This window comes from Zootermopsis nevadensis, unplaced genomic scaffold, assembly GCF_977971745.1.
Source record: "Zootermopsis nevadensis isolate Lab colony 2312 unplaced genomic scaffold, Znev_1.0 Znev_ptg000020l, whole genome shotgun sequence".
NCBI classification, from domain to species: domain Eukaryota; kingdom Metazoa; phylum Arthropoda; class Insecta; order Blattodea; family Termopsidae; genus Zootermopsis; species Zootermopsis nevadensis.
Genome location: NW_028259152.1, coordinates 12341463 through 12357544, shown reverse-complemented (window position 1 = coordinate 12357544; position 16082 = coordinate 12341463). Strand labels below are relative to the sequence as shown.

Sequence of the window (16082 nt, the reverse complement as noted above, 5' to 3'; positions counted from 1 at the left end):
CATAGGCAATGTAGGTTTGTTATGTTATTTTATGTTATGCTTCCTGTGGAATGTTTGATGATTGAATCTCAGAGATGAAATTAAGGTGAGCCAGAATGGGGAATGTGGAATTATAATTTAAATAAGTGTGTGTTTTTTGTATGCTTGTACTTAAGTAGGTTGGAATGGAAATTACTTACTTAAGTATGGTGTTTATGTGTGGAAATCTTGAGGTAAACTGTTTATGGAAAGTGTGCAGGAAGAGTGGGTGTATATGTGTGTAAGTGCTGCCATCTTTTACTTTGTATAGTTGTGAATCATTTTGCAAGTGTTTTTGGTTTCAGTATATTTATCATTTAGCATGTTACCGTAGGTTTTTCTATATCTTTCTATCATAATCTTGTATTGCCCATTCTTAGTTGTGCATAATATCCATGGTATTGTGTATAGTCCCATAAGAATATTTATTATCTAAAGTGTGTTGGATGCATGTGGAAATTAATTTATTAGGTTTTATAATGTTTATATTTTTATTGAATGCAACTTTAAATGTGAAGTGATTTTGTGGGGTATTGGTGGTTTAAATGGCTGTTTTTAGATTAGCAGTTTTAAATACTTTGGTTATACTGCTAGTCTCTTTTCATATATAAAAGTAAAGGTGACCCATTTTCTGTGGTGATTTTGCCATTATTTTGCACGTTATAGTTCCTTATCTTATGGTTTTTGTTATTCATGTTATTAAGAGTTTGTTCAGAGTATTGATTTTTGGTCATGGTGTGATTTACTATATTTTCTTTGCCAGTTTTTTTCTGTATGGGATATGTATTCATTCTATTGATGACATGAAGTGATGTGAATAATGTTGTCTGTAGTTGTAGGTATGTTGTATGTTGTTGGATTTCCTAATGATTGTGAAGTCTAAAACACAGCCTACTTATTTTTTTAAAAAAAAAATGTTCTCATGCAGTCAGTCACTGCAATTAGTTCCACGAAGCAACCAACATTTTCTTTAACTAATTATGACATGGCCAAGTGCCCCAGAAGATTTTAGTGCATTTAGTTGTCGCAAAAGCTTCAAGTCTTATATTTATTTTTCAATTGTGAACTGTAATTTCAGATTTCTTTCATTGAATTATTTGAGGGTATTGTTAATTTCAGTAATTTTCTTATTATAAACTAATAGTAAATTGTCCACATATCTGTAGCACCCAAGAACTTTATGATTTTGTAATATATTAGCAATAATACCATTTTTTATGTTTTGTATATATGTTCCAGTAAGTAATGGTGAAAAGAGGGTTCCAATGGTTAGTCCATCTTTTTATTGATCTGTCTTATTAAACTGAAAGAAATCTTGATCTAGTATTATGGTTAATATTCCTATTATTTCTTGCATATATAGATTAGGGAGATGATATTTGTTTTGTAAGATATCTTTCATTATATATAGTATCTTGCTTTGGGATATTTGTATACATATACATAATATAAAATTAACAATATATATGAAATATTGTATATTTAAGTTTTCAATTTCATGGGTAAGGTTTAGCAAGTTATTTATATTGAATGCATTATTATATAGATTTAGCCTGTTGTATGTCAAAACATTTTTAATTACTACATAAGGACATTTGATGCCATTTTACATTCTACATACAAATGATCTTCTCAGAGATATATTATATATCATTTATCAGCCTCATACTAAGTGGTGCTAGTGCTGCTCCCATCATACATGTTTGTGAATCAACCATGTTGTTGTAAGACTTGAGGTTCTCACAGCGGTGAATATGAAGATTTCTGTCTTCTGGGTTATTGCGCTGTGTAGTCTGGTCGATGTTAACCAACGTTTCAGAGGTCATACTGCCTCCGTCATCAGGGCGATGACCTGCCCTGATGACGGAGGCAGTATGACCTCTGAAACGTTGGTTAACATCGACCAGACTACACAGCGCAATAACCCAGAAGACAGAAATCTTCAACCATGTTGTTGTCACTGAATAAATCAGAAATTATGATGGCCTCCATTGGCATAATGTTTAGACAAAGTTTTTGAAAATCAGTTATCTGGATTGGCACAAACCTTAAAAGGAGGCAGACACACAGACAGCTTGCTGGTCTTAAAAGTATACATCATTCCTTAAGAAAGGAAAGTAGGCTATAAATGATTGAAGTAAAAACTGCAGATTTTAGAAATTTCTATTCTTTATGTGACAATTTTTTCTTTGGAAGATTAATTAAGTCAATATCAGTCTCTTATAAAGTATTTATCATGTTGGAATGATACCAAAACCACATTTGTATGAAAGTGAGGCTTCCATGATGTATAAAATATGGATTGTGATCTGGATTATAATGCCTTGAAGGTGATTACCAATGTTTTGGAGGACATAAACACTTTTTAGGTAGAAAATGGAGGTGATGGTTTCCTCTAAAAAGTTAGTAAAGGTAACACCAACTATACAACCATGGATAAACTGTTAAGATATATGAAGTTGAAACATTTATGCAATGCTGTTTCATCATAGATCGGAGGCAACAAAATGTTCAAGATGCTGTATGATTCAAACTTCACCTATGACTCATCAATGCCTGTTTATGAGAACCGACCTCCAAGTTGGCCTTACACATTGGACTACAAAATCTTCCATGACTGCATGATTCCACCTTGTCCTACACGTTCCTATCCAGGTGAGATCTACATTACATAAACATAAATATATTTTTACAAAAGCATTCTTCAGCTACAATGAAAAACAATTCTTAGAGCAGCAGCATAGCATTGGTGAAGAAAGAAGAGCATAGTCATTTTATAAACACTTCATAGAGCAGCTATTGGTTTGTTGTGCCTGTCTGTGTGTAAAAGTACCAAAACTACTGGACCAATTTTCTTAAATGTAGTATGGTCAGTTTACCTAAATTTTGTGATGTCTCTTGATTTTGGTTCAGTGGAAGAATTACCTTACTTAATGACCTAAATTAATTTTTGCGAATGTCTTTTGAGACACTTCACAGCTTTTGATGGAATTGGAAATGCAGCACTTTTATTATTGAATATTATCATGTATGAGTTCATTTACTTTAATTCATTTTCAGGCCAAGTTTTCTAATGGACCTCTGCATATGTTCACCCATACTTGCTGAACTTTCATCTTAGAAAAAATGTAATGAGTCAGAGTTTTTGGTCTCTTTAAATATGTGTTATATCTTATAAAATGTTTATCCAGTTCTCACTGATTTCAAGATAATCTGTAACTTATTCAGTGATCATCAGAGGTGTTGTCAAAGGTCCTGTGATTGTCCCTCCATGTTGAATGAATAAATGGGAATGGGCAGTTAACTGCACTTTCACTGCAACTGTCTGCAGTCTATTGTGCATTCCCCTCTGTTTCTGGCTCTCTAGAAATCTTGTAGCGTATATAAAGTGCAAAACTTTGCACAGCAGGGCATTGTAGTAGTTACTTGGTTTCATAAAGTGTAATTGTAGGTGACAAAATCTTAATTCATTCAAGACCTCACAGTCTCATAGAATATGTGAGGCTGTTTCTTCTTTATTATATCTTATACATACCAGTCCCAATTTGAACAAATATCCTGTTCAGTGACAGAGTCCTGTTAATAATCTTGTCACTTGTTTCAACTGGTTCCTATTTAATTTTAACAGTTCCCTAGTTCATTTCACAGATGATTCTTGAAGGAAATGCTTTGCATGTTTATGTTAAGGTGTGAACTGCTAGTATTCTTGGTGTTCATTGAGTGAGTATATGGTCCTGTCTGCATGAGCTGTCCTCACAGCTCTATTTATCCTCAGACAGGCCAGCATTTGTAGTTTGTCAAGTTTCACCATACTGGTTTTATGTTTAATTCTAAGACAACGTACTATGGCGGCATAGGTGATTATGGGTCTTATTACTACAGTATATATCCAATATAGCACCTTCAGTTGCAGTACCCATGTTTTTTTTTCAAAGTGCCTCTGCAGGTCCAGAATGCCCTGTAGGTTCTAATCATAAATTTGTCCACCTGTGCCTTCCATGTAAATCTCTTATTCAGTGTTAATCCATGGTGTTTTACTGCTGTGGATAGCTGCACTGTTTTACTGGAAGGAGTTGGTTCCTTGAGTCCTATAATATTTCTCTTTTTGTAAAGGATATCACCACCATTATGTTTGGGTTGATAGAAAAGTCTGTCTTATCACAGAACTTTCATACTATTTAGAGGGCTGTTTGTGTGAGCTAGGTAGATCAGTCAGTATAATGACTGGCTACAGGCTGGGCAATCAGAGTTTGATCCCTGACTGATTATTTTAAATTTCTGATGTGGGTAAAATTGATTCATCCCTCATGGCCTACATTTCATTAAAAATCTGTGAATGGGCTTTAATTTATTTCATGACTTTCTGTCATTTAAAGAGTTTAAAGGCTTAAATAAAGCATGAGAGCTGATTATTTATTTTTATATTGCTTTTCACTGAACTTTATTCCTACCTGAACAGGTGTATGGGAGGTTCCTATGGTGATGTGGCAGGACCTGAATGGTGGGCGATGCTCCATGGGTGATGCATGTAGCAATCCACCTACAGCTGATGGAGTATATAAGGTGCTCATAAAGAATTTTGAACGCCATTACACAACCAACAGGTAAAAATAAATTTATTGTAATCTTCACACATAAGAATTGAATCATTTATATAGGCACAGCTACTTGGCTGCATATTGTGCAGCTGAAGTTAACCAGACTGTAGAGGTATATAATTTGGAATTGAAAATGTTCCATGAAAGGTTAACATTATTTTACATTACACAACTAACTTTGCTTATCTTGACATGTGGTACAACAAGATGGACTAGAAAGGCATAATAACAGCTTAAAACTGTAGGGATGAAGGTTTTATTGATTATTAAGAATGAATAAAGAGCTGGGTAACTCAGTTAACATAATGACTCACTATGGGCTGGACAATTGAAGTTTGATCCCTCTGTGTCCTGACCAGTTCCAGGGCCCACCCAACCTCATATCCAATGGGTACCATGGGATCTTTCCTCAGAGTAAAGCATGGTCAGGGTGTGATGCTGCCCTTTCACACCATATAGTGCTGAGGTTGAGAATGAGAAGGAGTTATACCTCCTGTACCCCAGAGTACCTACATGGCACATAGCGGGATAGCTTCACTGCTTTTATTAAGAATGAACAAGCATGGATAAAATTCAGTATCAGAAAACCAGGCTAAATCTGAGAGTAGAAATTAAGGATACAGTGGTACTGACATGTATTATACAAGGATGATAAGAAGATGACTCTCTTCTGGGGTGTTGCATTGTTCAGTATAGTAGAAGTTTACTAATGTTTCATGGCTTTCCAGAGGTGCTTGCTGCCTTAATATGGGCATCAAAAAAGAAGATATCAAATAATCTTACATTAAGGAGATAAAGTAATAGGAAAAGGGATCAAATAAGGGAAAATATACAGAAAAGATCAAGAAAGGAATGGCCACAGTTACTAATCATGTCCTAGGTCTAAAACTGCTCAAAGAATGCGGAAATTGTAGGGTAGGTTGTGTTGGAACACCTTCAAAAAATATAAAGAAATTTGTATAATATACAGATAGAAAGTACAGTCAAACTCAGTTATAACGAGATCCAAGGGACTGAGGAAAAGTGATTGTTATAACCGTTACTTGTTATATCTGTTATTGTGGCTATATGTTACTTTTGCTGTTGCTCTCTACTGTATTTGCTGTGTTTGCAGAGTTGACATACTATTTTCCTTTAGCTTATATCAGGTGTTACCAAATAGAAACGTAACTCATAATGAAAGATCCGAAATTGATATAATATACAGAATTTGGGAAAAATGGTGAATACGAAAAACAGGGATGTGTAGAGTACCAAGATACAAAAGAAAAAGCTGCGGAAAAAGTCCCCTGTAAGTTGTCACTGAGATACTGAGCCATAAAATACTATAAAATGGATAAGCATGTAGTCATGCTGTGTCAGAACCAAGATTCCAACATTAAAGGTGAATGTCACACACTAACCATAGCAATGTGCAGTGTTAGCTGTACGATTGTACGTGACAGTATTCCACCAACAACAAAGGAGAAATCAAACAGACTACACCCTGAATAAATATTACAAAATATACCTAATGCTTGGTGTGAGTTGTAACAGGGTTAACATTGCAGCTGGGGACTAAATGCAGAGAACTGCATGGCATGCTGCCTTCCTTGTTTCATCAGCTGGACCAGAGAATGAGGATGAGGGGTAATATACTACCAGTGCCACTGATGGCTAGAGGTCGGTGACTCACTCTCTGGACACCAGCACTAGAAGAGATTGTTCTGAATAAAAGAGCACAGGTTGCATACAATAGTACATGTTGAACTTCCTGACAGTTGTGTTTGGACCATTTTACTGTCCACTTAACTCTCCAGGACCATAACTTGTAGTCATAGCATTACATACAGCTCTAAGGCCTCATGCCACATGACAGTTTCCTCCTCACCAATACTGTTAAAGGCTTGTATGGGAACAAAATGTGATCCTGATTTTTTGGATGGACAAAGCAGCATTCACATATGAAAGTGTTTCTAACAGTCACAACAGCCACTGGTGGGTACAGGACAGTGCCCATGTAACACAGGAGAGGAGCTACCAAATTTTCTGGGCATTATGTATGTGCCAGTATTATTAACAATATCTACTTCCCCACAATCTTAATGCCTCCATGCAGTGCGTGTTTCTGAGAGAAGTTGTACCAGTACTACCTGACAATGTGGCACTGGCTGCTCACCATGAAATGTGGTTTTGGCACAGTGGGTCATCTACCCATTTTGAGTATGGACCATACAGCATTCAAACACATTTTCCTGGCACATGGATTGAATGTCATGGTTCTGCATCATGACCTGCAAGATTGTGAGACCTGAACCCTGTGGACATCTTTGTTTGATGACAGTGAAGCTACTTGTGTAAAAAAATAAACAGTTTGACATGGAAAAACTGATGCCAGGTGGCACAATTGGCAGCATTTGAGCCAGTTCTCTATTTTTGCCATCATCAGACTTAGATCTACCTTCACATCTGTCTCTGACTTACTTTATGGTGCAGGATATTCTTGGAAAAGTCAATTGTATACTCAGCTTGTCAATGAATAACCCACTTTCTTTATGGAATGCAAAGGTCCATCACCATGTTCCCACAAACCTGTCACTAGACTCTATCCTTAGCTAGTTAAACCCAGTTCACTCCATTGATTCCATACTCTTTAAGGTCCATTTTAATGTTATCATCTCACCTGTGCCTAGATCTTGGCAGCAGTCTCTGCCCTTCACACCTCCAAACCAATACCCTGTAAACAACCATCCCTTCCCCACGCATGCTGCATGTCCCACCCCTCTCATCCTCCCTGATTTAATCACCCAACAATATCAGATGAGGAGTACAGAGCATAAAGCTCATCATTATGCAATTTTCTCCATGATCCATCTCCCTCCCTTTTAGGTCCAAATATCTTCCTCAACACTCTGTTCTGAAAGACGCTTAATCTGTTTTCCCCTCAAAGTACGAGACCGAGTATCACACCCATACAGCACAACTGGAAAAATTACACTTTTGCATATTTTAATCTTCAGTTTTTTTATATATATTAGATGGGAGGACATAAGATTTTGGACTGAATGATAGCAAGCATTCTCTGAATTTCATTTGCTCTTGATTTCATCATATGAGCCGGGATAGCTCAGTCAGTATAGTGACTAGCTACGGGCTGGACGACCGGGGTTCGATCCCCGACGGGGGCAGAGGATTTTTCCTCTAGCCTCTGCGTCCAGACCGGCTCTGGGGCCCACCCAGCCTCCTCTACAATGGGTACCGGGGTCCTTTCCCGGGGGTAAAGCCGGCCGGGGCGTGATGCTGACCACTCACCCCCATCTAGTGCCGAGGTCAAGAAAGAGAGGAGCTATACCTCCACTCACCCCAAACGCCTACATGGCGTATAGTGGGACAAACTTTAATTTTTACTTGATTTCATCATGAATGTCATTCTGACTTGTTAGTGTCATCCCCAAGTACTTGAATTTTGTCACATTTTTGAATGATTCATTAGCTATACTTATATTATGGTTCTGTCCTGAATTCTGATTTTGAGACATGATCATATACTTTATCTTTTTCGCAGTTATTTCTAGACCAACATCCCTGCAATCCCTTAAGAGTGTTTCTGTGTTTGCCTTTATAGTATTTATATTATTGTCCAACAGATTAATAAAATCAGCATAGACCAAAAGCTGATGTATCCCATTCAATTACAAAGCACCCTGATTTTCTTGGATTTTTCTGATGGCACATTCTAAGGAAAAATTGAAAAGCAGTGGTGATAGACACTGCATTTTGTTGGCCCAGGACAGGGTCCTGTGGAGGACTTTGGTCAGTTCAGTGATGAACCTTCAGGTTCCATAAGCCATCTGGTTAGTTAGTTAGATAGAGCTTCTCCCTGTTTCAGGCCATTCTGAATAGGAAATGTATCAGACAGATGCTTATCTTCACGAATTTTGCTAGAGGTTTTACTTAAACACATTTTAATTAGTCTACCTTCTTAGGTACACCAAATTCAAGTACAATATTGAAAAGGGTTAGTCTCTCTTCTCTTAACATGTTACTCTTAGAAAAACACCTATCACTTTGATCTCCAAAAGAAATAACAATCATATCTTTCTCCCGGTCCTGCAGCTGGAGTTTCTAGACATGAACACAGTATCCCATCAACTTTGAAAATGTAGACCTGTTTCTTGAAATTAGTTCCTTTCATCTGTCTCTAATAATTCCCCATTCTTGGTGCATCTTTGAACACTAGAAGCATGTTGTTCAAGGGAATCATTTTGAATAAAGTCTTCTGTCTAATACTGCTTCTACTCTCCAAATACCATCATCTACAAGCTCTTGTGATCATTTATCTTTTGAATCATAAAAAATGTACATTCAAAACAGATGGCTCCTTATCTACAAATTTCTCTCCTGAATCATTATCTATATATTGTCCTCATGTCATATTTTCTTCACTCCAACAGATATCTTTCAAGGGACCTAACATTTATTTACTGATAATCCATTTTGTTATGTAAATTAGAAAACTAATGCAAATACACAGTGAACAACAAACCACTAGACCATGGCAATAATTAAAGTATGGTGAAATGATCCACTAAATCAAAGCAGGCACATATTAGCATACCATCGAATGACATGAATTCTAGTATTTGTTGCTTTGGCAAAGGCCAAAAATATTAGTTGTGTAGAATCCCTAAATGGGGCACAAGTAGTCCCAGTGACACATTTTGTGTCCCTGGAACTACACTGTAAAAATAATGTTATAATTAACCTACACATAAATAAAAATAAATATATAAATGTTTCTAGGCCAGTTATCAGTATGAAATCAGGAGTTTAATTGTGCCTGTTCACATAAAGTTATTGATCTTTGCAGCCTTGTGTTCAGTGTTTTTTTGAAAGTTGCAGAGTATAACCAAGAATAAGAGGGTAATTCCTGCTTAAAAATGTTAGTTGTTTGTTGTTAAGGGAGGCTGTGAAAATATATATATAAAAGAAAGGAAAGAGGCCCTTTTGATAAGAATATTTATGAAGGTTATATGGTTATCTTTCTAGAGTATACTGACATTGTTTTCATTGATTAGAACCCAACATGACTATCACAAAGCCATGTTACATGATGTGATTCACAGTGTGCCCTATAGTCTACGGTGAGCCAACTTGGGATATCACTACCATGTATTAAAATATATGTTGGGCCTTTAAAGATTGACCTGGGAAATCTGGGATAATAGCTGTCATTGATCCTACTTTCCATTGTTTTTTTGATTGCCCTACTTTGTTGGAATATGTTGGTAGGAAGAACCATCATTCGCTAAAGTTAATCCATTGTCTGTTGAAACTGTCAGAATGTACCCAGATCTCAGTGGCCTCTTCCATTAAGAAATCCATGTAGGCTGCCATTCCAGTCAATACCATGGTGACCTTGAAATTTATATGATGCCCATCCTCAGTGCTATATTTGGCCACCACCAACTTGTCCATTCAGTATAGGCGTATGTGCCATCCACGCTCCTTAAAACTCATCTCAGTGGTTCTTGCTTTCCAACATATACACAAGATGCAGTCCCAGGCTACACACTGCATGAATACAATGGGCATTTGTGTCTCTCACCATCTCATCTCTCATCTCACTGATGATGATGGTAGAGATAGTCTCCAAAACATTGGCAATCAACTCCATTCTTATATAGGTTATGTCCAAGAAGACTGCATTGAAGAAATTGCAGTTAAAGCTTGAGTTTTCATATGAACAATCTTTATTGTGCATGCCAATATTACTCTGCTGCTAGTGCTGTATTTTTAATACTTTTACAATAAAAGGTAGCAAAAGTATGCTTATTACTTTCACCATGTCTATATGTTTGTCTGTCCATATGTAACAAACCACGAACCACTGAATGGATTTTCATAAAATTTGTCAGCACAATCCAGTTTTAGTTAAAACTGATGAGAAACATTTTCACTCCATAATGAAGTGTGGGCAGTTCATCTAACAGCAAAAATATATTTACTTTTCAAAGAAAGCTGTTGGACTAATGGCTGTTGTCAAACCTAAAAGTTCATGTAGATGTCTATATTAGAGATTAGAGATCTTAGGTTTTCAATGTGAATTCATATTTTCATTAATGCACTTACTTGCAAAAATTAAGAACACTTTCATACTAAACATTATCAACACACACAATAAGAATAAGCTTCACAGACTAAGTGCCAACCTCATATGGTTTTAAAAGTATGCAGGCATCAACATTTTCAAGATTTTACCATCAAGTCTCATGAGTCTTGAAAACACACACACACAAAAAACAATAAAAAAAACAATCTAAAGTAGCATAAAAATATACTTAATTACACTCCTCTTACCTGTTGACGAATTTCTAATGTTTACAAATAAGTCATCAAATTCAAATTTTCTTGTCTTCATCTAATATAAATTGGCAATAGAATTTATTTATTGTATGTGGTAGGTGGATGTAACTTAAACTCCTCTAACCTCACTTAACTTAACCTCAAAATCTAACCTAAAATAAACCTACCACAGTGTCGGACTTCCATAATTTTTATACTTTCATGAGTTCAACATTTATAAAACTGAACAAATCTCTCAAAATTCCAAATTTGAAATAATTTTAATATCTCTAAAGTTCAAAATCGTCTAAATTTTAAAAATTTGTACACACTTACAATTTTAAATTGTTTTCAAAATTTCAAAATAGAAATAAGAAAAGGATAATTTCTATATCGGAATTCCAACATTCAAATATCTTATTTAAACATTTATCCTAACTTAACCTAAATGGACCTGACTTAACATAACCTAACATGTTCTAACTTATCATATTCAAACAAAAACAAACCACACACAGATACACATACACAGATTCCCACTTATATATCTAGGCACCAGAATGACCATGGTAAACATTTAATGAACGCAAAAATATGGCAACAGTCATTAACAAAGAAACCAGTTCCCATTTTGGCCACCAACTCATACCACTTCTATGTCCAAATGTCCACCTCATGACTTTCTTCATCAGTAATATAATTATCCCTACACTCCTAGCATATTCGGAAGTATGGGTTTGAGGTCACGCAGAATGGTACAATTACCATACCAAAATTTCATCCCAATTCATCCAGTGGTTTACAAGTTAAATAAAATGGACAGACAGATATGACAAGCCCATAATGCATTTTCCTCATGCACTTTTTGCAAAGAATGCTTAACAAGCATTGTATTTCTCAGTTTCCTTGAAACTGAAAAAGAAATACCCTGCTTTTAAAAATAATATGAAGTCCAAGTAAGCTTTAATATAACAAACACAAAAATCTAACTTAAATGTAATATTGAAATGAATTAATATTTGTCTAAATGGTTTGGCTGGTGATATACAGTTACAAGAATTTCTCCAGACCCTTGAACTAGTCTCATGCTCTTTTATGACTTTCTTAATCAAGATTCACCTTAGAATACTCAGTTGCTCACTTCACTTACATAGGGAAAGCAAATTGTTTTTCTTGCCTCTTCATAAAATATTTTGGTTTTTAGCGTGGATAAATAAAGCAAATTATTGAAACTGTTGTATTCCACAGGGCACCATTTGGTTTGTTCTACCATGCTGCATGGTTCACCCAACCACATCATAAAGAAGGCTTCATTGCATTCCTTGACACCATTGTCAACATGCAGGATGTCTGGCTGGTAACCAACTGGCAGGCTCTTCAGTGGGTGCGTGACCCAACACCTCTGTCTCGCATCAACAACTTCCCACCATTTCAGTGCAATTACCCAGTAAGATCAGAATTTTTGGATTATTTAATTACATTCTTTTAACTACTCAGGTTATATAGTGCAATATGTGAATCATGAATAGGGAGGAACAGGATTTGGTTCATTGTGGCCTGGGACACTATCTACAATGTCTGAAGAAGAAAAAAAAACATTATAACAGCTGGTCTCCAGGCCAAGGTACATTGTCATCAAAGTACTAATCACTCTATGGAACATTTAATATTCTAGATGAACTCCAAGTACAGACTCTTGCTCAGCATATCAGTACAAAAAATATTTATTACTATACAGCCCAAGATGCATAATCTGAATCAGTTTAATCCAACTTCACTACTCATAATATGTATCTGTAACATCCATTTTAATATTATCCCCCTACTTACACCTTGGCCACTCCCCAAAAAGTTTTATATCCAGACTATTGCTTGCTCTTGTTTCCTCCATGTCAGCTTCCTTGATTAATCACTCTCACCTAGAACTGTTACAAAACCTCATTATGTGATTTTCTCCATTCCCTTGTTACTTCAGCTTTCTTAGATCCAAATACTTTTCTCAGAAGTTTGTTTTTGAATATGTTCATCTTCTGCTATTACAAAACAGGTAATCTTGTAGTTGCGTATACTTTTAAATATTTATAGTGGATGAGTACATATTATGAAAAATAATTTTATAGTGTAGCAATGTGTGGAATTACCAGCTTGTTGTGCTGAATATACTCAGGTCTCACTCCTCTAATTTCTTCAAGGTGAAAACGTTTGGCCAAAAAACTATATTTATTACAAGTAAATTAAAAAGAGATTTAATTCTCTATTAATTACAGTTACAGTAAACTCTGCATTTAACATCTCCCTAGGGGAAAAATGTACTTGGAAAACTCAGTCAGGCTGGATGGCTGTGACAGGTATTTCTTATTTGCCACCACATCCATAACAACTACAAGGCCCTCCCAGACTCTTGTAAAACGGTTAATGGGTGCTCTCACCTCATGAGATAAAGCAGCTACACCAGGAAGACCTCCATGTAGAATAAATGGATCTTTATCTTCATGGCATGGTGTTAGGCAAAGGAATGTTTATTTTATCTGGAATATAAGTAATTTTAATACTAAATCAAAGAAAATCTTAAATTGAATGAACTGAAGTTCAGATAGTAGGTCTAGACCTTAGAGGGAACTAAATGAGAAAAACTTTAACTTAAGAAACATTAAAATATTAAATGGGGCTTAGTATTCAATTCAGAAACTTTATCATCACATTATCTAACTTTATAATTATACTATCTAAAAAACTGAAGTATACAACTGCTTATATAAAGAATAGTAACTGTGCCAATTGTTTTCTATGCATGCAAAATGCGGTCGGATGTCTAAAGAAAGAACATAAATTATGAGTACAAGAGTTTAAAAATGAAGCACTCAGGAAAGCATTTCAACCTAATAATGATGAAGTGGACTATTATAACACTATAAAATGAGGAATTCCATTATTCAAGTCACTCAGTAGTGAAATTAAATGGCTATGATGGGTACAGTGGACACAGAATAACTCTGAGCTTCAGCTGTCATTGAAAGAGAGAAGGGGAGATGGAAAGGGCAGGGAGAGCAAGATGGCAAAGAGTCTGTCTGAGCATGTATAATGTAAATATTTTTCTCCTATTAATAATTGGTAGCATTTTCATACACTGACTTGAACACTACACTGAATTCTGTGAACCAAAATGACTACAGAACACAAGCAATGTAGGTACACACTTTTTCCCTCATGTGCTACTTCTAAGCTTAAACATAATTATTTCACACCTTATAGAACACAGGGAAGAAGTGGTTTATCTTTCCATATAAGCTATTGCTTCACCATCTTCCTCTTCCTCCCACATGTAACAGTCATCCAGGCTCAGAATTGTGTTGCATCCACTGTAAGGTGTGTAACTAGGCTGGAAACACAAATAATGCATACAGAATTTTGATGATGCATACTTTTGAAAAATCAGTTTTGAAGAGCAAGGATATGGGCAGCGAGGATAAGAGGTGAATGGAAATTGTTAAGGATCAAAATTTTGATGTGGTTACAGTTGATACTACCTGAGAGAAGAATGCACTGTAAATAAAATAATACTTCCCATTACTAACTAACTAGATGGCTTACCGAACCCGAAGGTTCATCACCGAATTAACCAAAGCCCTCCACCAGACCCTGTCCTGGGCCAACAAAATCCAGTCACCTTCAACTCCTATCTCCCATAGATCCCGTCTGATATTATCCTCCCATTTATGTCTAGGTCTCCCCAGCGGTCTCTTCCCATCAGGCTTCCCAACCAATACCCAGTGCAAACCTATTGCCCCATTCATGCGCGCTACATGCCCAGCCCATCTCATTCTTCTTAACTTAATCACCCTGAAAATACTGGAGGAGGAGTACAGATTTTTAAGTTCGTCATTATGCAGTTTTCTCCATGTCCCATCGTCTTCTCTCCTAGGCCCAAATATCCTCCTCAACACCCTATTTTCAAACACCTGCAATCTATGTTCCTATGTGAGAGACCATGTTTCGTACCCATACAAAACAACAGGCAAAAGTATTGTTTTGTATACTTTAATTTTCAGGCTCTTAGAAATCAGATGGGAAGACAAAATATTTTGAACTGAGAAGTAGCAAGCATTTCCGGAATATAGTCTCCTCCTAACTTTCTCATGAGTATCATTTTTATTTGTTATTGTTGTTCCCAAATATTTTAACTTTGTAACACTTTAAAAAGATTTATTAGCCACCCTAAGATAATTTTTCCCGCCTGTCTACTGACGACGAGATACTAACATGTACTTAGTTTTTGCTGAATTAACTTGTAGCCCCACCTGTCTACTAGCCTCTAGTAAAACTTCTGTGTTCCTCATTATTGTTTTTATGTCGTCTCCCAATAAATTAACATCATCAGCATATGCAATAGCTGATGTGTCCCATTCAATTGCAAACCCTCCTGCCTATCTTGGACCTTCCTGATAGCATATTCTAGCGCAAAGTTAAAGAGCAAGGGAGACAAAGCATCTCCTTGTTTTAGACCGTTCTTGATGAGGAATGTCTCAGATACATATTTACCTACACAAATTTTGCTACAGCTTTCATTTAAGCACATTTTTATTAGACTCACTAGCTTCTTTGGTATACCAAATTCAGTAAGAATATTATATAGCACTTTTCTCTTCACAGAGTCATAGGCTTTTTTGAAATCTATAAATAATTGATGTACCGTCCCACTGAACTCCCATTTTTTCTCTAGTATCTGACGAATGTAAAAGATCTGATCAATCGTTGATCTGCTTCGTCTGAACACACACTGATGATCCCCTATAATTTCGTTCGCATATGGGGTTAATCTTGCCAAAAGAATGTTGGATAGAATTCTGTATGAGGTTGATAGCATCTCTTCCTTATCCCAAATTAACCGAATAAGCTTATGGATCCTCATATGCAACCCTTTGCCACCCACTTTAATTAATTCTGCTGGAATCTGATCAATACCTGGAGATTTATAACTTTTCAACTTCCCAATGACTAGTTCCACTTCATCTAAGCTAGGTTCTGGCACCAACAGTTCAGCTTTATGTATTTTAATCTGTCTAATATCACCAGTTTCATGAACATTTAAGAGCTGGCTAATGATATTTTTCCACCTATTCACAATTTTTATTGGATCTGCAA

The 16082-nt window shown here is 36.0% G+C and overlaps 1 protein-coding gene across 5 annotated transcripts in view; it reads left to right on the top strand.

Annotated features, from left to right (window-relative positions):
* Positions 1–16082, top strand: part of LOC110840185 (uncharacterized) — a 227208-nt gene that overhangs the window by 205303 nt on the left and 5823 nt on the right. For all 5 annotated transcript variants that reach the window (XM_087351778.1, XM_087351780.1, XM_087351779.1 and 2 more), the window contains 3 exons: positions 2511–2673; positions 4478–4622; positions 12189–12387. In XM_087351778.1, coding sequence (XP_087207904.1) covers positions 2511–2673; positions 4478–4622; positions 12189–12387 — 507 coding nt within the window. The remainder of the gene's footprint in view (positions 1–2510; positions 2674–4477; positions 4623–12188; positions 12388–16082) is intronic.